The 19,771-nt window shown below is 35.1% G+C and overlaps 4 protein-coding genes across 9 annotated transcripts in view; 3 read left to right on the plus strand and 1 right to left on the minus strand.

The window, feature by feature from the left end:
• LOC105212447 (scavenger receptor class B member 1) overlaps positions 1 to 4,546 on the plus strand; it is a 76,595-nt gene extending 72,049 nt beyond the window's left edge. For all 4 annotated transcript variants that reach the window (XM_054227596.1, XM_054227595.1, XM_054227594.1 and 1 more), the window contains 3 exons: positions 1,525 to 1,650; positions 1,720 to 2,292; positions 3,880 to 4,546. In XM_054227596.1, the coding sequence (XP_054083571.1) occupies positions 1,525 to 1,650; positions 1,720 to 2,292; positions 3,880 to 4,062 (882 nt within the window). In that variant the 3' untranslated portion in view covers positions 4,063 to 4,546. The remainder of the gene's footprint in view (positions 1 to 1,524; positions 1,651 to 1,719; positions 2,293 to 3,879) is intronic.
• A 1,863-nt stretch (positions 4,547 to 6,409) lies between these two features.
• Crat_1 (carnitine O-acetyltransferase) lies at positions 6,410 to 9,975 on the plus strand. Of its 2 annotated transcripts, none has more exons than XM_011184422.3 (7): positions 6,410 to 6,605; positions 7,275 to 7,365; positions 7,432 to 8,061; positions 8,129 to 8,476; positions 8,659 to 8,759; positions 8,942 to 9,187; positions 9,260 to 9,975. In XM_011184422.3, exons 2-7 carry the CDS (start codon positions 7,330 to 7,332, stop codon positions 9,819 to 9,821), a joined length of 1,923 nt encoding a protein of 640 aa, XP_011182724.2. In that variant the 5' UTR covers positions 6,410 to 6,605; positions 7,275 to 7,329; the 3' UTR covers positions 9,822 to 9,975. The 2 variants fall into 2 exon arrangements, with proteins under 2 accessions (XP_011182724.2, XP_011182723.2); XM_011184421.3 differs by lacking the exon at positions 6,410 to 6,605 and adding an exon at positions 6,749 to 7,146.
• A 578-nt stretch (positions 9,976 to 10,553) lies between these two features.
• LOC105212444 (thyrostimulin alpha-2 subunit) lies at positions 10,554 to 13,934 on the minus strand. The gene is made up of 2 exons (XM_011184420.3): positions 11,529 to 13,934; positions 10,554 to 11,464 (listed from the first exon to the last, which is right to left on the minus strand). Exons 1-2 carry the CDS (start codon positions 11,808 to 11,810, stop codon positions 11,372 to 11,374), a joined length of 375 nt encoding a protein of 124 aa, XP_011182722.1. The 5' UTR covers positions 11,811 to 13,934; the 3' UTR covers positions 10,554 to 11,371.
• A 766-nt stretch (positions 13,935 to 14,700) lies between these two features.
• Positions 14,701 to 19,653, plus strand: LOC105212443 (kelch-like protein 10). Of its 2 annotated transcripts, none has more exons than XM_011184419.3 (8): positions 14,701 to 15,011; positions 15,181 to 15,450; positions 15,797 to 16,061; positions 16,129 to 16,251; positions 16,343 to 16,618; positions 17,424 to 17,634; positions 18,227 to 18,572; positions 18,638 to 19,653. In XM_011184419.3, exons 1-8 carry the CDS (start codon positions 14,701 to 14,703, stop codon positions 19,047 to 19,049), a joined length of 2,214 nt encoding a protein of 737 aa, XP_011182721.2. In that variant the 3' UTR covers positions 19,050 to 19,653. The 2 variants fall into 2 exon arrangements, with proteins under 2 accessions (XP_011182721.2, XP_011182719.2); XM_011184417.3 differs by having other exon boundaries at positions 16,129 to 16,214; positions 16,300 to 16,618.
• The last annotated feature ends 118 nt before the right edge of the window (positions 19,654 to 19,771 follow it).

Raw genomic sequence — 19,771 nt, forward strand, 5'->3', positions numbered from 1 at the left:
CGGTAAATTTAATTTTACATAGTTTTTTCCGAGACCATTCACTACTTCCTTTTATAGAACTTTGATCACTCCTATGCAAAAAGAGTATAAATAAACTTCCACTATCCCACGCACAACATTTGTTTCATAAATAAACCACAGAATTTAACACAGGCGTGATATTCTTTATTTATTTATTATAAAACTACCAAAAAATGTTATAAGCAACACAATTTTATATATTTCAATAATTTCGAATTTTAAAATAAACAATTATTAATGAACTTGGTGTGACACTTATTATCGATTATCGATAAGTATGCAATTTTGTGAGTGCACCGATCAATTTTTTTTTGTTAAATTTGTACAAAAATATTAATGTTTTAATAATTTAAAGCTAAAAAATACAGAATGTATTCAGTTAAATATAAAGAAACTTATAAATTGAAATCTAAATTTTTACAGAAAAATCGATAATATAAAATTTCAAATATTTACCAAAATTTTGTGCAATTTGGCAGCACTTTATAAATTTATGACATGTAAATAATAAAGAATTTATTGCTGAATGTATTTTTTAACAAAATATTAAACATTAATTAAAAAAAAATTATTTTAATATGATAAGAATCGTTTGCATATTAATATTCTGATAATTATTACATGATTTAACCAGTTCGTGAGAGTTCTGTTAGTTCTAGAATTTAGAATTTTTAATTATTCCCTACAATTATACATTGACTATACCTTTAATAGTTTATTACCTGTCCCCGATACTAGCAATTATAAGACCAAGTAAACACATACATAAATGCTATTAAATAATAAACTGTGTATGATGTAAACTTTTAATTACTAAACGAACGCCAACAACGAATCAATCATATTATTGATGTAATTTTGAAATTATACACACATGTACACAAGCATATGAAAAAAAACTAGCAAAATAGTTACATAGTTAAACGCAGCTGTAATAAATAGCGCTACATAGTAGCACACAAACTGATATGTGTCACTAAAAAATCTCAGTTATTTGCGCATTGCATTTTTTGAAAATTGTGTCAATGTCATAAAAAGTTGTGTGCCACCATTGAAATTTTGTCACTAATGCGAATTTGGTGCGCTGCTGGCAGGCGTCACTAAGGACGTCCTCTTCAAATAAAAAAGTTTGCAATTTAAACAGCGCAACAAGGATGCGCGAAAGTTAACATTTAAACGCGTACTATTGATGTTTATTTTTCGTTTTGCTGCGCAACTAGTTGTTATTGTATTTAAATTTTCAAAAACAATTGTTGTTTGTATTGAAAATGTTTGAAAAATTATTGAAACACAGTACGCCGACAATTAATATGTAAATTTTGTGCAAATAAAAAAGAATAATATATGAAATCAAAGCATTTCAAAGTCATTATAAGACGCCTATTGAGGCAATTAAATTGAATTACTTATTGCCCACAAACTAGTAACTAGTATTTGCGTTTAAGCAAATATAGTATTGTACAACTTTTAATTAATAATTTCGTTTATTTTTCACTTCACTAGGAATCCGGCTTGCCACTCTCCATCTCCGCCAAAGTACAAATCAACATGCATTTCGATGATTTGAGCACCTTCAGACAAGTCAGCCGTTTCAGTCACTTGACCGTGCCGATGCTGTGGTTCGATATTGTAAGTTTTTTTTAATATATTTTTAATATAACCAACAACTAAAATGTTTTTTATTTTATACTTTAATAGATGATGCCCGAACTGCCCGAATCACTAGACACACGCTTCAATTTCTACCTCAACATACTGCCCTACCTCGATATACTCGGTTACTGGGGTAGCCTCTTGCTGGGCATTGCACTGCTACTGTATGCCGTTACACGCGCCACGTTACGCATGTCGAATTTACCGCAAATGAATAACATTTCCGATGGTAAATACAGTAAAGTGAATATACTACGCGGTGTCACCAATGTGCACTGCAATGATGTCTACAAGCCATGTGAAATGAAGCTACTGCATAAGCATGAAAAAAATCAGCAAACGCTTGAGGATAATGTAATCACACGTCATGATGATATGGATATGGAAGCCGGTGTAGATTTGTTATACAAAGAAATGGCCGCAACACAACAGCGTCAGGGTTCATTTGCTTTGGAATTGGAGCCGGCGTTATCGGGTTCTGAGAGTGGTGATGATGATGATGTGGAGAGTAACTCATCGGCATTGTCATCATTATGCAGTCATAACACATCCACATGCACTTGCTCAGTGGAGCGCAGACAAAGTGGTGAATTTGAGGTGGAGACAACAGTGAATGAGGTGAGTTTTGGAGAAAAAAATAAAAAAATATATATTTATCAAGCATACAACTCGTTCATAAGCATCATAAATTATTATTTCTAACTAAACGTCATATTACAACAATAGCGTTATAGAATTAAGAAAAAAACTGTAATTTTTCCAGAAATTATTAGTTTTTTTTTGCATTTTACCCTGACACACTATTTTTCTTCTCAATTGCATAATAATTATGACATTTAATTTTGTTTAAAAAAATTTCTTAGTTGTTTCTTCTAAGCCTCTAACGAGTCTACACCGTGTAGTTAGCCTGCAATTAAGCTCAATGTCAATGGCAAATCGATCATTTTAGCTAATCAAGGCAAACCACGTGCGGAAATTAGTCGGAAATATGCGTTTGCATGTGTTTTGTTTATGTTGGCGACAAGCAGTCTGGGTGTAAAGTGATATTTGTGCATATATACATACATATTACAGAAAAATTAATAATATTAAGAGAAAATGATTAAATAATTTTTGTGATTTTTGATTTTGATAGCAAAGAAAAATAGAAATTTAAATATTAAAAAAGATAAATGCAAAAAAAAATTTGTTTGTTAATTCTTATAATATAAATATATATATACTCGTTTTTTATTAATATTTCTCAAATTAGTTGAAACTTTTAAATAAGAATTCCACAAAACATTTGTTCGCTATTTTTATTTTTAATTATTTTTTTTCCAAAAGTGTATGTAAGCATGCAATGCACGAGATTTGCAATTCACGTTTTCACACAAAATTTGTATTACTCATATAATTTATTTTAACTGAGTTAATGCATATATATATATATATATATATGTACGTGTTTAAAACTGCTCGTCATCAGCCATAAATTAGCACAATTTTTTTAAACACATTTTTATTATTTTTTTATTATTTTATATTTATTATATGTCTCACACTTATTCACACAATTGCCGTAATAATGTTGTTTTCACCATTTTTTTTCGTAACGATTAACATCAACATTACCTGCCTCAATAACAGCTTGACTAAAGTGTTGTTATTTAATTTTGTTTACAACTTAATTCTTACGTCAAACATCAAACAAATAATTTGAGTTTTGAATGAAACTCTTTGAGCGTGATTTTAACTTTCTTGATTTATTGAAATGGAAGATGCTGAAATTAATTAACATATTTATTGAGATTGAGCTAAGCGTAGACTTGCCCAACAACATTTTGTAGACAATAAGAGATTATTGAACCTGTTGTAGTTATACAGTATGTTTTTAATAGTAACACCCGCTCACACTTGGCTTATTACAAGCGTTTTAAAAAAATTTACATAAATTTTTCCATTGAAAAGTAAGCAAATTTAAACTAGTTAGCTACACGTGCGTACATATATATTTATTTTTTACATACGTGTTTCTAATTAGTTACTTATATTCTATTTATGATCAGTTACTTATGCTGAACAGCTTTACTCTACCATTAAAACTCATTCATCACATCACATCACATCAAAACAACATATTCATCATAAATCCTTATTTAAATAGCCGCAATATATATAAAATATATTAATTATATTTATTTTTGAATTATTTTTTCATTACAGTCTACAATTAATGCCGATAATATTGCAATTAAACAAACACAAGCGAATACTGCGCTTAGTATAGATGCTAAGCAAGCAGTTAAACAGACGACAACTAACAATAGCAGCGCCAACAGTATCGATCAACAACAACACAACAATAGCAACAATAGCCGAGCAAATAGTCATAAATATACAGTCTAACTGTATGCACACAGTTTGCATAATTTCAACGCGTATTAAACATAAACACACATCGGGTTTTAACGGTTATGTTCATTATATTTTAATGTACCTTGGTTATTCATTCACTACATAACTGTATATGTATATAGTAGTTTATTAGTTTATTTGGCGCATTTAAGGCTCCTTTATATTGTTAAAGTATTGCTTTTTATCCAAAACGCCTCATAGTCTTAGTTAGTAATTTTGTATTTATGTAAAGAAAGCACGATTTGTTTTTTTTTTACTTAATTTTATTTTAATTTTACATGTACCAATGTAATGCAAATGCTTTTACACAGTAATTAATTTCGATAAATTTTGTCGACTTTAAACTGGTTATCAGCTGTGATAATTAGCAATGCATGCATACAAATGTAGCATATATTATATATGTATATGTACATATATGTATGCCTACAAATGTATTTATTTAAGATTAAATGCATTTGCACAAATTGAAAAATTAAAAATAACAAAATTTATATTAAGTAATACCACCTCCATGAGGTGCGCATAAACCAAAACCATATAAATAAGCTATATTATAAACATTTATTCATTTTTATACACGCCTTCTTTGCATTGAAATTCAAGCTATTGTATTTATAAATTATAAAAATTAAAATTACGTGCTAGTTGAATTTAGCTACATACATACGTGCATACATATCGCCGTTATATTGTTTTGAAAATTCACGAAATGCAAATAAACTTGAAGTTCCATTTTATTATAAATATGTATGTATGTGCGTTTGTGCTTTTTAATATGTTTAAAAAAAAAAAACTATATAATGTAAACAAATTGTGTGGGCAAATTTTTGTCACCAATATTCGCGCTGTGATTTGTAGTAGGATGTAGCATGTAATATTATTAATTATGCTTCTTTTTTCTATTTCATTTTACACGTGTGAATTTACATACACATACTTTTACACATTCACTTATTTAAAAAAAAGTAATGTTCACGCACTGTGTTGAAAGTGTTTTCAATTTTTAAGGTAGTGGTTTTATTTGGGTTACAAATATTGTGATTTATAAAGAACTTCATTGTTATATAGCGAAAACATATTAAACAAGTGTATTTTTTATACTCAAATGCCTTTTTGTAAAGCATTTTAGTTAATATGCAAATCCCTCTGTAGCATTTTTACAAAATACAAAATAATTGTAATTGAGGGTATGAATAGAGATTATTATATATGTATATTAGAAATATGGTTGGTAAATGTAAATAATTATAAATAAATTCTTTGAAATGAATGCGTGTCTTTTTTCATTAATTAACAATATTTAGTTGTTGTAGCGGCATAAAATATTCACCAAATATTTTGAGGAAAGCTGCCGGTTTGACAATACTTGTTCAGTTCCGTTTCGGTTACATAGAACGGACTGCCCTATCAACTAGTCACTAGCTACTGTTTGAAGAACCCAGGTGTTACTAAAAATTGATTAAGACCGCCTTGGTAAGCAAATTTTGTGGCACACACCGTTTAAAAGAAAAAATAACAAAATTCCGTTCAACTGGAGATGAAAGCTATTAGCATAAGGTAAAAAGACACTCGGTTACTTATTGTTACTTTTTGCACTGAAATTGTGTAATATCTAAATATACATATATATACGTTCTCCTACTCTACTGCATTGCATAAAATGGCGGCAAACTACAGCTTGGGTGCATTTCTTAAAATAAAATTAAAGAAACTCTTACTTTAGTTTTCAACAAGTTGCTGCCACAGTGAGTAGTCCTTGATGGCTTAAAAGTTGTATAATTTCAAACGGGTGTTCCAATATTATCACAACATTGTTATGGTATAATTAAATTCACTAATTATAATATATAAATGAAGAAGGAAATAGCGATTCGTCAACTGAAATAAGTAAATATCCTGCCGAATGTGAAAATTTAACTGTCAACAGAACTGTCACGCTTTGACGCTAAGCAAAACGGCAGTTGATAAAATTAACGGTAGTTGACTACACTAATTTTCGATTTATTTTCGCAATATATAAATATAAATATATTCCCATAAAAGCGCAACTATTTATTATAACACTATGAATTTTATATATTATGCATTTTAAATATTAAGCGCAGCTAGTATATTTTGTTATATATTTAAAGATATCTGATCAAATTTTTAAACTTAATATTCAAATTCTCACAATATTTCATACCAAATGGCAAAACAATACCAGAGAATGTAAAATATATTTTACATTCTCTGACAATACTATTAGCTAAGGCACACACCAGCAAACCTCTAATTTGGCAACTCATTATGGAAATACCACTAGATGTCGCGCCTATATATCAACAAGTGTCTAACATTCAAAAAAAAAAAAAGAATGAAAATAAGTCAGAGAAAATTACAGAAAAAAATTTTAAATTGACTAAATTGAAAACGAATATAAAAAAATTAAAAATTTGGCATAAATCGTTGCTGTAAGTCAAAACCAACCGAATTCAGCTAATGATTAAACAGCAAGTGTAGCATAAGCGGAGTGCATTAATTAAAAACAGGTATAATACAAACAGCTGATTGATAAATATTTTGTAATAAGTTGCTAAGAGAGTGTACAAATGTTGATTGGTTCGCCGTTCAATAACAAAAAATAAAAAAAATAAACAATTGATAGCAAAATGTTGTCCGTTTGTGAAGGTAAAAGTTCAGTTGCATTTTTTACACAGTTGCTGGAACACCTTATGTACGTGTTCTTTTCTTTGCTAATGATAACAAAAGTGAAACCATTTCGAGAGCCGGAGTATCGGTGATAAAATGCAATAACAAATATAAAAAATTGTTATGTTAACAAGTTTGCTTGTTGATACTCAGTGTGCCAACAAGTATTGCTAGTGGTAAAGCAACTTGAAGCAGTTTGAGTTGCAGTCATAAACTAGTTTCGAAATTTTGACTACGTGGTTCGTTGGTTTAATTAAAAGCGTTAGCTCTTTCATTACTTATCTTAAAACGAATTAAAATTGTTTTAACTAATTTTAGTGTTTTGCTAATCTAAACACAATAATCTTATAATATAGCTGTGATTATGCACAAAGGGCAAAGGTAAATACACATTTGAATACTTACACACATATATTACATACAAAAGAAACTGCAACTGATTGTTATTGTTTTATGTATAATTATTGTTTTCTTTTTATTATTTTGCAATTTAAATTATTTATTTTCAGCTTGCAAAGCTATACAGACTTTGAACAACACAATAACGCTGATCAAAGTAACGCAATGCAGTTTGTAACACGACGTGCCGTCTTCAATTTGGTAAGTAAACTCAGAAAACTGAATTTTGTGTTTTTGAACAATTTTTATTTACTACCCCAAATATAGACCAAAAACGCACTACAAACGTCGTTGAAGGCAGGCTTACCCACCGCAAACGTTGCCGCTCAACAAAATGTGCTTGATAAACGTTTTATTGCCACAACTGATGGTCCACAGAAACAAAATTTACTACGTTATCCAGCATTTCCGCTGAAAGATACTTTGGATAAGTTCTTGAAAACTGTCGAACCGCTTTTAAACGCCTGTGAGTTGGTCGAAACGAAGGAAGCCATTAAAAAGTTCCAAGCTGGTGAAGGCGCTGAATTGCAAGCGCTCTTAGAGAAGGCCGCTGCATGTGAAACAAATTGGTTAGCGCGCCGCTGGTTGCAAACAGCTTATCTACAATATCGTGACCCAGTCACCGTCTACGTCAGTCCAGGCATGTCTTTTCCACGACAAAAATTCGAAAACGAAGATGAATTTTTAAATTATGCCGTCAAAGTGATATATAGTTTGGCACGTTACAAGCAAATTATTGATGCTGGTCAAGTGCCAATTGTGAAGATGGGTAAATATGAATTGGATAATTCGCAATTTAGCAAAGTTTACGGTACCTGCCGTATACCACAAAAGGGAGAAGACACATTGGAATACAATCCAAAGTCGACACATGTGGTGGTGTTATATAAAAATCATGTAAGTTTATGAAAGTGAACTTTGAAACATTTAAATTTTAATTTTTCTTTTCAATTTCAATTATCAGTTTTACAAACTGCCAATCTACAACAATAAAGGCGTGGTACTACATACCGATGTGTTGCTGGCGCAAATTAAAAAAATTATTGCCACTGAAAAGAAAAAAGGCATCGAATTTGGCATATTAACAACGGATAATCGTGATAATTGGGCGCAGGCTTATGAGGAACTGATAAAAATCGAAGGTAATAAGGAGCATGTCAAAACTATACAAAGTGCCTTATTTACGGTATCGCTGGATGAGTGTTTTGACGTTAAAGATGATCAGTTTTTCAATGAGCTAAGTGGCCAACTAATACATGGCGGTGGATCTAACGCAAATAGCGCCAATCGTTGGATGGATAAAACTATACAAGTGAGTTGTTTTATAATAATTTAAATTTTTTTTTTTTAATTTTTATTATTTTTTTATTAAATTTTTAATTTTAATTTATTAAATTTTTATTTTTATAATTAAATTTTTATTTTTTTTTTAATAATTTTTTCTTTTTTTCATTAAATTTGAAATAATAATTTTTATTTTCATTTTTTTTTCAGTTGATACTAAATCGCAATGGTATAAGTGGCTTTTGTTATGAGCATTCACCAGCTGAAGGGCAACCAATTGCCAATATCACTGATTATGTATCGCAAAATTTGTACGTATACAATTTTTTTTGATTTAAAAAACATTTTTAACAGATTTATTTAAAATCTAAAACAGTTGCGTAAAAAATTTTACCTTTTTTTTAAATAAACTAATGGTAATTTTTCGAAAAAATCTACTTTTGTTAAAATATCTTAAAAAGTAATAACATGTAATATTCTCCCCTTCTTCTAGATGCAATGATAAGCACTATGAAGGCAGCGCCCGTGATAACTATCCATGTGCCGCGAAGCTTAAGCTGAAAAGCAACAACACTTTGAACCGTTATATTGAAAAAGCGAAGAAAAATGTTAATGAATTGGCTGAGAATTTGCATGTAAATGTTTTGCATTTCCAAGACTACGGCAAAGGTTTCCTGAAGCAGCAAAAACTAAGCCCTGACAGCTACATACAAATCGCCTTGCAATATGCCTACTACAAGTAAATATATATTACATTAAATTACACAAATATACTATTTATAACATGTACACACTTCTCATTACACTCTAGGCTACATAAAGTGCCCGCTGCGCAATATGAGTCCGCACATTTGCGTATTTACATAAATGGACGCACCGAGACTATACGTTCGTGCTCCAACGAATCGGTAGCGTTTGCCAAAGCCATGCTGGACGAATGCGTCGATGATAAGAAACGTGTCGAGCTGTTGCGTGCCGCTATTAACAGTCATCGTGCTTACACAACGAATGCGTTGCAGGGTAAAGGTGTTGACCGGCATTTGTTGGGCTTGAAACTGATGGCCATTGAGAATAAGAAACCAGTGCCGGAATTCTTCAAGTCACCCGGTTATGTGAAGAGCTTAATCTTTCGCGTGTCGACATCACAAGTGGCCACACCTAATTTGGGTTTTATGTCTTACGGCCCGGCTGTGGACGATGGTTATGCCTGCTGTTATAATCCACGTGAGAATGATATGATTTTGGCATGCACATGTTGGCGTAACAATCATACTACCGATGTGGATACATTCACGTGTGTGCTGCGCGAAGTATTGCTCGAAATGCAAAAATTATTGGTAGGCCAAGGATCTGCACCGGCTTCGAAATTGTGAACTGTAATCACAGCAATTTGGTTTTGAGCGTATACTCGGCGCGCTCAGTTATTTTGTTATACTGAATTTAAGTGCCTTCAAGTTTACTAAAAATTTATTATTATACTTTTTTATTTCAATAAAATAATCACAATGGAACTTTTGTTAAAAAGAAGCAATTGTTATATTTATATTAATTTTAAAATCTATTTTAAATATGGTATTTGGTTAGTAAAAGCTTCAAATTAACGCACAAATACGCGACGGTTACGCTTCTTGAAATTGTAATGATACTAATATAGGGCCATACAAAAGTTCAATGATCCAAAACATAAGTCAGATCCAAAATTACTAATGTATCTGGACCTCTCGCGAGCTTCGTAAGCGCTGTTTAACAACTAAAACCTATCTGTTTGGCACAAAGTGAAACGCAAGGGGTCAACGAAACTACGTGCACTTAAAAAGGTTAAACTTGCCGCAATGGTGGGAGTAAGCTCCGCACACTGCGGAATAGACACACATGCGATGAGATTGGGAATCCTGCCGGACGTAAACTGTTATGGAGGAAAGCGAAGAGGAAACACCAAGTCATTTCCTGCTCCACTGTCCAGCGTTCGCAAGAGTGAGGTTAGAACATTTCGCCATGCCATAGGCGAACCATGAGAAATTGCCGGATTTGACATTCGACCCCTCATAAAATTTGAGATAGGCTCCAAACGCTTCCTTAAGTAAGGATAATCTTGGCAATCCATACCTAGGAGTCTTTTGGCATCACAACGCTGTCCAAGTGGGATCCATTCCGAAAATTGTCGCTAAGGCCAGTTATTTTTATCCTATCCTAACTCCTTCAGATTAAACTCCGACATGAGTCCGACTTTCGTCGTACGAGGTAACGGCTAACCAGCCATTCGGCCTTAATTGGGGAACTTTCATGTTCTTCTCCTTTGAAAACCCCAAAAACAGACACACTGCGAACTCGTAAGTTAAGAGCATAAGCGGGTTAGCAAACATTCATTCTCGAGGCATATGGATCCACTGGTACCTTGCGAATAAAGCTTACTAGTCGCTAAAAAGACCTCAAGGAAGCCCAACGGATTAGAATACATCAGTAAAATCCATTTCAGCTGTAATTTGAGACCAAGGCCTGCTATTAATGGCGGGAATACCCGTTGAAAAAAAAAAACGTTGAAACACTTTTCTCAGCTAACGGTTCAATCACTCGATATGTTGTTGTTGCTATGATGTCATAAAATATTTCGCTAATATTAAAAAAGAATCCGGATTTAAAGACACAGCATTTATAAAAAATTGTAGCATAGTTCAAGACGAATAACCAAACGGTCAAAGAACTCATGCTTTTCTAAATGTTTTATTTTCTACATATTTTGGATGCAACAATAATAATGGACAAAATTTGAAAAATATATTTTATAGGTATGTACGAGGCGCAACTCAGAGCATTTTAAAAACTGTTTCATCAGGCATAGTATTAAAGATCACATAATAAACTTTCGCAGCACAGGTGTGTCACGAAAATTTCTCCAAATATCTTCAATTTCTTCGATAGCACGCTAATTCTTCTTACAATGATAACAGGAACAAGAAACGGCCGATTTAAACGTTATATTACGCATGCCGCCCATGCAAAGTACACGTTTTTGCACCTGAAATTGAAAAACGGCATTATTTTACACTTCAAAACCACTTTGACAGTTGTGTCACACTCACTTCCTCCGCCGCCATTATGTTACAGCATTGACCGACCGACACGACCGGTTTGACCGGCTTGAATATACCCGGTATCGCTTGACTGAACGGTATCGATGGCACAGCGTACGATTCGCAGAAACCCCGACAGGCGTTGGTGGTAATACGAAACTCCACACACTCGGGTATGGATATTATGCGTGTGTTACCCACTTTGTGGCAGCCCGGTTTTAGCCAAGACTGATTTGTGGAAACAACAATTATGCTGAGTACTAATAATAAACCCAAACGCCAGAGTAGCATATTGAAAATAAAACGAAAATGCTACTACCGATTACCGTTAACTATAACGTCGTTCAAACTGTACGGAGCGGTTGTTTAATGAATACTGTGTATGCGTCCATCAATGTTAGGCGCTTTTATTTAGTCAATGAAATGTTCCGTTGGTGGCACATAACGGCGAATGAACGCTGAAGTGGAGTTTGCGCATAACCTCAAAGAGATTAAATTCTAAAATCGGTTACGTATATGAGTGTTTACATATAAATAGTGTACTGGATATTATTTGGTTACATATAAATAATTTTGTTTAACGGTAAAATTATTCAGTTGGATTCAAATGAGTTTGCCATTAAAACTGTTGTGCTCAGTTTTCATATTAATTTTCTTTTAGTTATTTTAATGTTTTGATGTACATAATTTCACTCTTTAAGACTGACACTCGAATTCTTAAGAACATAGTCTAACTTTTTCAATTCATTGTCGATCAAATCATGGCATGCAAAACCAACCTCCGAGAGGAATGCTTCCACTACTGGATGTCTAACAGGAATCGGCTGTCCCTTATTGAAGCATAAGTCCTCAAGGTCCACAAGACTTTAGACAATCTTCGTAGTATAAAGCCTATATAAAGAAAGTACTTCAGAGGTGACGCGGTCATTTTGAGAGTTATACTTTTACATGAATATAATTTGGTGATTTTTCTCATCTCGACCACAGTTGGATTTATAATTGGATCTAAAGGGTTTTTCCATAGGGACGCTACAAAAGTAGACCGATAAGGACGGCAAACAACACCGTAGTTTTTCGCTCTTTTGACATTTCTCTTCAGTAAGGTTTGCCATTTTATGGCCCCTTAAACATTGGCAACGGCGAAAACCGAAGAAAATAGAATAATGAGCTGTGTGTGTTATTCGACGACATAGACATAGTCCAGCGCATGAAAAGACAGCGGTTACGCTGGCTAGGTCATGTTGTCCGAAGAAGAGAGAGGCCTACACTCCGATGGAAGGACCCGTTCCCACGACAGTCGGTTCTACGTAACCGGAATGGATCCGGATTTTTATCCGGCCAAGGACTGTCAAATCGGCAGCATTCCTCAAAATTATTTGGGGAATGTTTTATGCCGCTACAACAACAACAACAACATGGAAGGACCAGGTGGAGAAGGACCTGTTTTCACTTGGTATTATCAATTGGCGCCAAACTGCCAAAAGGAGAGATGCGTGGCGCGCTGTTGTGGATTCGGTTATAACCGCGTAAGCGGTGTCTCTGCCAGTCAAGAAGAAAGTTTGCCATTTCATCATGGAAAGATATACGATCCAACAAGGAAATTATTAAAATTTTCTACCGAAATTCGGAGTTAGTGGACTCAACTTTTAGAGCGCTACGTCCAATTTATGATCGTCTCATTTCCGGTTGAATGGCTTCGTCACGAAATGGTCCAGTCAATTTTTCGCATCAGTCGTGCGATTTGCCGCCGTTAGGCTATTTCCTGTGGAACTACACCAAGTATAGGGTCTATGCCAAAAAGCTAGCGACGATTGATGAACTTCGTACGAATATCGAACGTGATATTGCAGCAGAATCGGACGATTTATGGTTGTAAACCGTCGAAAAGTGCAGCGACTGGACTAATGCAACCGTGCCCTTGGTGGCGATACAAAAGAAATCGAGTTCCATACATAATTGCATGGGATGTACTTTCATAGGAATAAAGAATTTCATTGCTCTTATTGAAAACCCTTTTATATCATACAGCAGTGTCATCGAAAATATCATACCTCGATCTTATACATAACTCTAATATTGGGAAATGTCTGAAAGCGTGTTTTCACGCAAACCGAATCAAACTCCATAGAAGATAAGAGATAAATACTTTAAATTAATGGATCATAAAAGTTTTAGACTAAAATTTATACATACTATAGCACCTTTTGGAAATACAGAGTGTTGTAATCAGCGATGAATAAACACATAATAATTTATAAATCATATAAAATAAGAACTACAGAATCTAACTTAAAATTTGACACTCGAAAGCAACTTGCGAAACTTCTTCATATTTTCCTGTTAGTCATGTATTAAAATCATAATTTTCAAAAATTCCATTTCACTTTGCATAACCTATAAAACATACATGCCTGTCTTTCACATCGAGTCTTTTCAGTTTTTTGTTTCAATTTAGTATAGATATACTTGATTAGTTTTTGTCGTCAATATTTTCCTTTCTTTCGGAGAATTATTTATTAATTTTTTTCAATACATTGCCTAATTTAGTCCATAACGCATCCGTTTAACTTGAACGGAAGTTAAACTTTTTTAAAATTTCAACTGCAATCGACTTGAGAACTCCACCAATCCATTTAAATAAAGAAATCATCGGCCTAATTCAACCAGAGTAGCGAACGAACAAGAAGAAAAGTTAAACGAAAACAAAAACAAAGTGACAAAATAAAAGTTTCTAAACAGTTTGTACAAAAAAAAAATCTTAAGATTATTTGAAAGTCATTGCGAATATTTTTCAAAATTTCAAGCTCATAAATCATTGCAACGCACTGCACTGCATGCAACGCATAAACACCCCGAAATAGTACGGGAGCTACCACACATCAATACAAATTTGCCGTACAACCGCCGCAGGCACAAACACAGTTAGAGCTGAACGTTACACGAAGACGTGCGCGTTTCCTTCCGCTCTCAATCACGCGCTACGCAAAAAAGCTTACGTCGCCAAAGTTCGCTGAGTCTCACATTTACTGCACATGCGCGTACCGCTAATCCATTGCCATTACGTTTCCGTACAAATCACTTGCGGCGGTACAAATCGGTATTTCACCTTCCTGTCTTGGTTCCGCTCACACGTCAAGCGTCCGTTAGCTAGCGCCCTTAGTGGAATATAGTAAAAATAATAATGGCGAATCTTTTAAATCGCGCACGTGATAATTTTTTTGGCAACAACAACAACAATAATAATCAACATATACACGATGAGGGTGTTGTAATGCCCGAAATCGATCATGAAATGGACGATGACGATGCAGACGATCCATTAACTTTGAGCGCACCAAAGCGTTCACTCAACGCCACCATGAGCGATCATGCGCTCAACACGCTCAACGAATTGCGACGCAACAATTTACTTTGTGATGCCGTGGTTTCGGTATCCGATGCATCGTTCAATGTGCATCGCGCCATTATGAGTGCATGCAGTTCGTATTTTAGGTGAGTTTCGAATGGTGAATTTTCGTTACTCACGGATGTCCCGGCCCTCATCTAACGACCATGAATATCGGTCGGGAAGTAACTCTTTCTTCAAAACTAACACAACTTGTGTACACTAATTTCTCAGCTCTAATTGCACATTTACATTTTTCGCTCCTCCATTTCCAAGGGCACAGTTCACCGGTTTCAATTCCACTATATCGCCATCGAAAAGTGATGAGAATCGTTCCGTGCACATACCGGGCATGAGCGGTGCCATTATGGAGCAGTTAATACAGTACGCCTACCTGCGCAAGTGCACCATCAATACGGAAAACGTACATGAGTTGCTCATATCGGCCGATTATGTGGGTATGATTGGATTGGTGACGCTGTGTAAACAACATCTTGCCACGATGTTGACGGCCGAGAATTGTGTCAGCATAATGGGATTCGCCAGGTGGGTGTGAGAACTCTCACGTATATGTGTGTGTTTGTATGTCACGCATTGACTGAAAGTAAAAGTAATCGGTACTTAAAGCACTTGACATACTTTTAATTACAGTGGTGCCTTACATATGTACTTACATAACAGCCGTGTACATAGTTGTATATTTACACCTGTGTGCTTGCTTACTATTAGACCAAATATTGAACAGATTTCATTATTAACTAATTTGTTTGCATTTGCTTTTACCAACCAATCGCCGCAATTCACTGTCAACGCGCTACGTCATTCGCATTCCTTTGCTTACACCATTTTACTCATTGCTCGTATGTATGTGTGTGCGTGTATGCTTTGGCAGATTTCGTTTTCTCGATGATTTGTATGCGAAAGCGCGCAACTATCTGCTGCGCTATTTCATTGAGGTTGCCGCTAAAAATAAGGACATACTCGAAATGGGCTTAAAGGATTTCTACGACATAATTAGCGACGATGAGCTCAATACACGCGAGGAGGACCATGTATGGAAGCTGTGCATTAAATGGATCGATCACGACCCAGAAAATCGCAAACAATATGTGGCGCAACTGATGCAGGGTGTACGCTTGGGTTTGATGACACCAAAGGTATGTAACTCACATACACACATATGTTCTTCACACAAACCCGCGCTAATCGCTTTCTCCCGGACAGTGTTTCATGGACGAGGTGAAGGAACATCCGTATGTGCTGCAGTGTGACGATGCGAAACCATTGATTGTTGAGACATTTAAATTTATGTATGATTTGGATATAATGAATCCATCATCGGGCGAGGTATTTACCAATTATCTCTATCCTTCCTCTCTCTTTCCTCCCGTTCAGCTCTAATTTATATGTGCCATTTCGTATGCCATTTTCCAAAAAGCTCACCACACCACCATTAGCCATGCCACGTCTGCCGCATGAGGTAATCTTTGCCATTGGCGGCTGGAGTGGCGGCACATCGAAGGGTTGCATCGAAACCTATGACACGCGTGCTGATCGTTGGGTGAATATACCGGCTGAAGATCCAGCCGGACCACGTGCTTATCATGGCACCGCTGTTATCGGTTATAAAATCTATTCGATTGGTGGTTATGATGGGGTCGAATATTTCAATACATGTCGTGTCTTTGATGCGGTGCGCAAGAATTGGAAGGAGGTGAGTCAAATGCACTTGAATGAAAGCTTGAAAATAGTGTTTTTTTTTAATAAAAGCAGATCAGTGAAAATGATAGCAACAGAGATTATAACAGTTATGTACCGTTACTTTTTAAATATTTTTTGACACAAAGGTCAGAAAGTATCACCAAGGTTATAACAGTTCTGTACCGTTACTTTTTAAATATTTTTTGACACAAAGGTCAAACTTTAATTTATGAAAGCAACAGAGATAACAGTTTTGTACCGTTACTTTTTAAATATTTTTTGACACAAAGGTCAAACATTAATTTATGAAAGCAACAGAGATAACAGTTTTGTACCGTTACTTTTTAAATATTTTTTGACACAAAGGTCAAACTTTAACTTATGACGTCATAAACGAGAGAAATACTTTTACTTTTCTATATTTGTATATGGTGTAAAGAGCGCAAGGTTCTGTGATAACGTCGTGACCCAACAAAAGAACCCCTATCCGTTGCCACGACAGTCGCTTCTACCGGTAACCGGAACTGACGCGGAGTTTTATCCGGCCAAGGACTGTCAAATCGGCAACAATTCTCAACATTATATATTCAAAATTGTATGCCGCTACAACAACAACAACACCAACCCCTCCTCCAATCTTTATTTAACGCGAACTCCGTTAGTAGTAAAGTCAATCCAAAAAACTAATTTAAGACTATTTAGATTATAGAAAATCTGGGTCACACCACCGCTTGACCTTGTTGCTAGACATTTAATTTTTACAAAACATTACTTAAATTTATTTTCTATTAACTTTTACACTGGTTTATCCCATTTAGATTGCACCAATGCATTGTCGTCGCTGCTATGTTAGCGTCGCTGAACTTAACGGTCTTATCTACGCAATCGGCGGCTATGATGGTCATAATCGTTTGAATACAGTCGAGCGTTATAATCCGAAAACGAATCAGTGGACCGTTATAACGCCTATGAATATGCAAAGATCTGACGCCAGCGCGTGCACGTTAAAGGGGAAAATTTATGCAACGGGTGAGTGAAATTATCAGCGCGGGGGTTTGTAGCTTAAGTGACGCATTCCAAAATAGTCATGCTTCTTCTTACAAGGTTTATTTTAAGACGAAATTTGCATTTTTATTTTATTTTTATGACTTTGAGAAATGGTGTAAAAAAAGTGTAAAAGAAAGGGAAAGGAATGAAGGAGGGTTGTAAAATTAAAGCGTGTGATAAATTCAATTTTTTAGGTTATGTGAGGATTTGGTAAATTTTTGTTTTTTGTGACCAGTTTTGTATTTCGATTTCATCGACTGGAAACATTTCGAATTTCACTTTTATCACAGTATTTGTCAGTTTAGAATATTAAAACGAAGCTTAAGAATGTTATTATTCATATCGCCGTGACCGACTGTGTTCCCTGAAAGACTATTATCTCGGCAAATTATACAACCGCCCCGGAACCCTTTGAAATCGAGGATTGAGGGTTCCCTGCAGACCTTAGATTTAATACAGCTTGCTTCTAACTGACTTCGAAGTCTGCAACTTCCTACTTACATTCAATCATTGTCACTTAACGAAAATTCAGATCTCATCTATAAAGAAATGTCTCCCATTCTCTCTTATTTAGGTGGCTTCAATGGGCAAGAGTGCTTGGACAGCGCTGAATATTACGATCCCGGCTCCAATATCTGGACACGTATACCAAATATGAATCATCGTCGCTCGGGTGTATCTTGTGTCGCATTTCGTGGTCAACTCTATGTTATTGGCGGCTTTAATGGCACTGCGCGTCTCTCAACAGGCGAACGTTATGATCCCGATACACAAACATGGTCGTTCATACGCGAAATGAATCATTCGCGTAGCAATTTCGGACTTGAAATAATAGATGATATGATTTTCGCCATTGGCGGTTTCAATGGCGTATCCACAATTTCACATACAGAATGCTATGTGGCCGAGACGGACGAGTGGTAAGTTGAAAGAGTTAAGAATTAAGTTTATCTACACTTTAATATTGACGCTTCTATAAATGCAGGATGGAGGCCACAGACATGAATGTGGTGCGTTCGGCGCTCACGGCCAACAATGTAGCCGGTTTGCCGAATAAACGTGATTACATACACAAGGAGCGTCACCGTTTGATGGAGGAGCGACGTCAACGGCTGCTGGCAAGCGCTATGGCACGTGATGCGGAGACCATATCCATGTCGAATGCCTCAGTGGAGGCGCAAGATGCCGCCATGGATGATTACGATAGTCCGAATGAGGATGACGACGCCGACGATGAGGAAGATGCAGCTGGCATTGATATTGCGGCAGCGGCCGCACTTGCACCCGTCATTGAGGATCGTCACGAAGATCTGCGTCCCGATCCGAATCGACGCTTTCGCGTGCAATTGAGAGCGCAACGTTTTGGGTCACATCATGAGATACGACGACGCGCCTGAAGCAAGGTAAATAAGTAAACAGATTGCTGGCTATCAATGTCTGCAAAATACGACAAAGTGCTGGTAGCTGCTTTATGAAGTGGAACAGCTGATCTTCAAGAAGTGACAATAAAATTTAAAATATATAACCAAAAAAAAATTCAATGTAATATGAATGAGCACAAAACCAAGTCAAACGGTACAAAACAGGAACATGTAACTGAAGCGAAAATAAACCACGAACGCGCACGAATAGATACGATACTGATTTAAAATAAAAAAAAAATTAAATGAAGTAATGAGGAAAGGAACTAATTCAAATTGATGACAAAATTTTTAGCGCTTGGCAGTAGCAACGGATTGAGTGATAACGAAGTTTCAAGTGGGTGCATATAATTAAGGTAGACGATGACAACGAATGCATTCGGATGGCCGAACTGAGTGTGTAAGAATTGCTCACGAGCAAAAACGATGATTTTTTTTTAACTACGATTTTTTTACATAATTTGGCATTGAATGTAATATTGACAAAATTTTCAAGCAATTGTACAAAATTTTATTTAGTGATATTTAAAAAAATCAAAATTAATAAAAGTTTGGTAACTTCTACGACTATAGCCCAAGACGAAGGCATGTAATTTAATGGTATGACATTTTTAGACACCAGTGCTTAGTAGAACAACGCTCAGAAGAGCCAGTGAGCGCTTTAATCGCATAATTTCCACTTTATTGTATTTACATGG

This window comes from Zeugodacus cucurbitae, chromosome 3, assembly GCF_028554725.1.
Source record: "Zeugodacus cucurbitae isolate PBARC_wt_2022May chromosome 3, idZeuCucr1.2, whole genome shotgun sequence".
Classification (NCBI taxonomy): Eukaryota; Metazoa; Arthropoda; class Insecta; order Diptera; family Tephritidae; genus Zeugodacus; species Zeugodacus cucurbitae.

What these genes read in the sequence shown, in the direction of transcription:
- LOC105212443 (XM_011184417.3), top strand. Translation starts at nt 14,701, where the DNA reads ATGGCGAATCTTTTAAATCGCGCACGTGATAATTTTTTTGGCAACAAC. An exon ending in TGCGCAAGAATTGGAAGGAG is followed by an intron (nt 16,619 to 17,423) that starts GTGAGTCAAATG and finishes TATCCCATTTAG; the next exon opens with ATTGCACCAATGCATTGTCG. An exon ending in GGGGAAAATTTATGCAACGG is followed by an intron (nt 17,635 to 18,226) that starts GTGAGTGAAATT and finishes TCTCTTATTTAG; the next exon opens with GTGGCTTCAATGGGCAAGAG.
- LOC105212444 (XM_011184420.3), bottom strand. Translation starts at nt 11,810, where the DNA reads ATGCTACTCTGGCGTTTGGGTTTATTATTAGTACTCAGCATAATTGTT. An exon ending in ACATAATGGCGGCGGAGGAA is followed by an intron (nt 11,465 to 11,528) that starts GTGAGTGTGACA and finishes TTTCAATTTCAG; the next exon opens with GTGCAAAAACGTGTACTTTG.
- Crat_1 (XM_011184421.3), top strand. An exon ending in GACGTGCCGTCTTCAATTTG is followed by an intron (nt 7,366 to 7,431) that starts GTAAGTAAACTC and finishes CCCCAAATATAG; the next exon opens with ACCAAAAACGCACTACAAAC. An exon ending in GATTATGTATCGCAAAATTT is followed by an intron (nt 8,760 to 8,941) that starts GTACGTATACAA and finishes CCCTTCTTCTAG; the next exon opens with ATGCAATGATAAGCACTATG.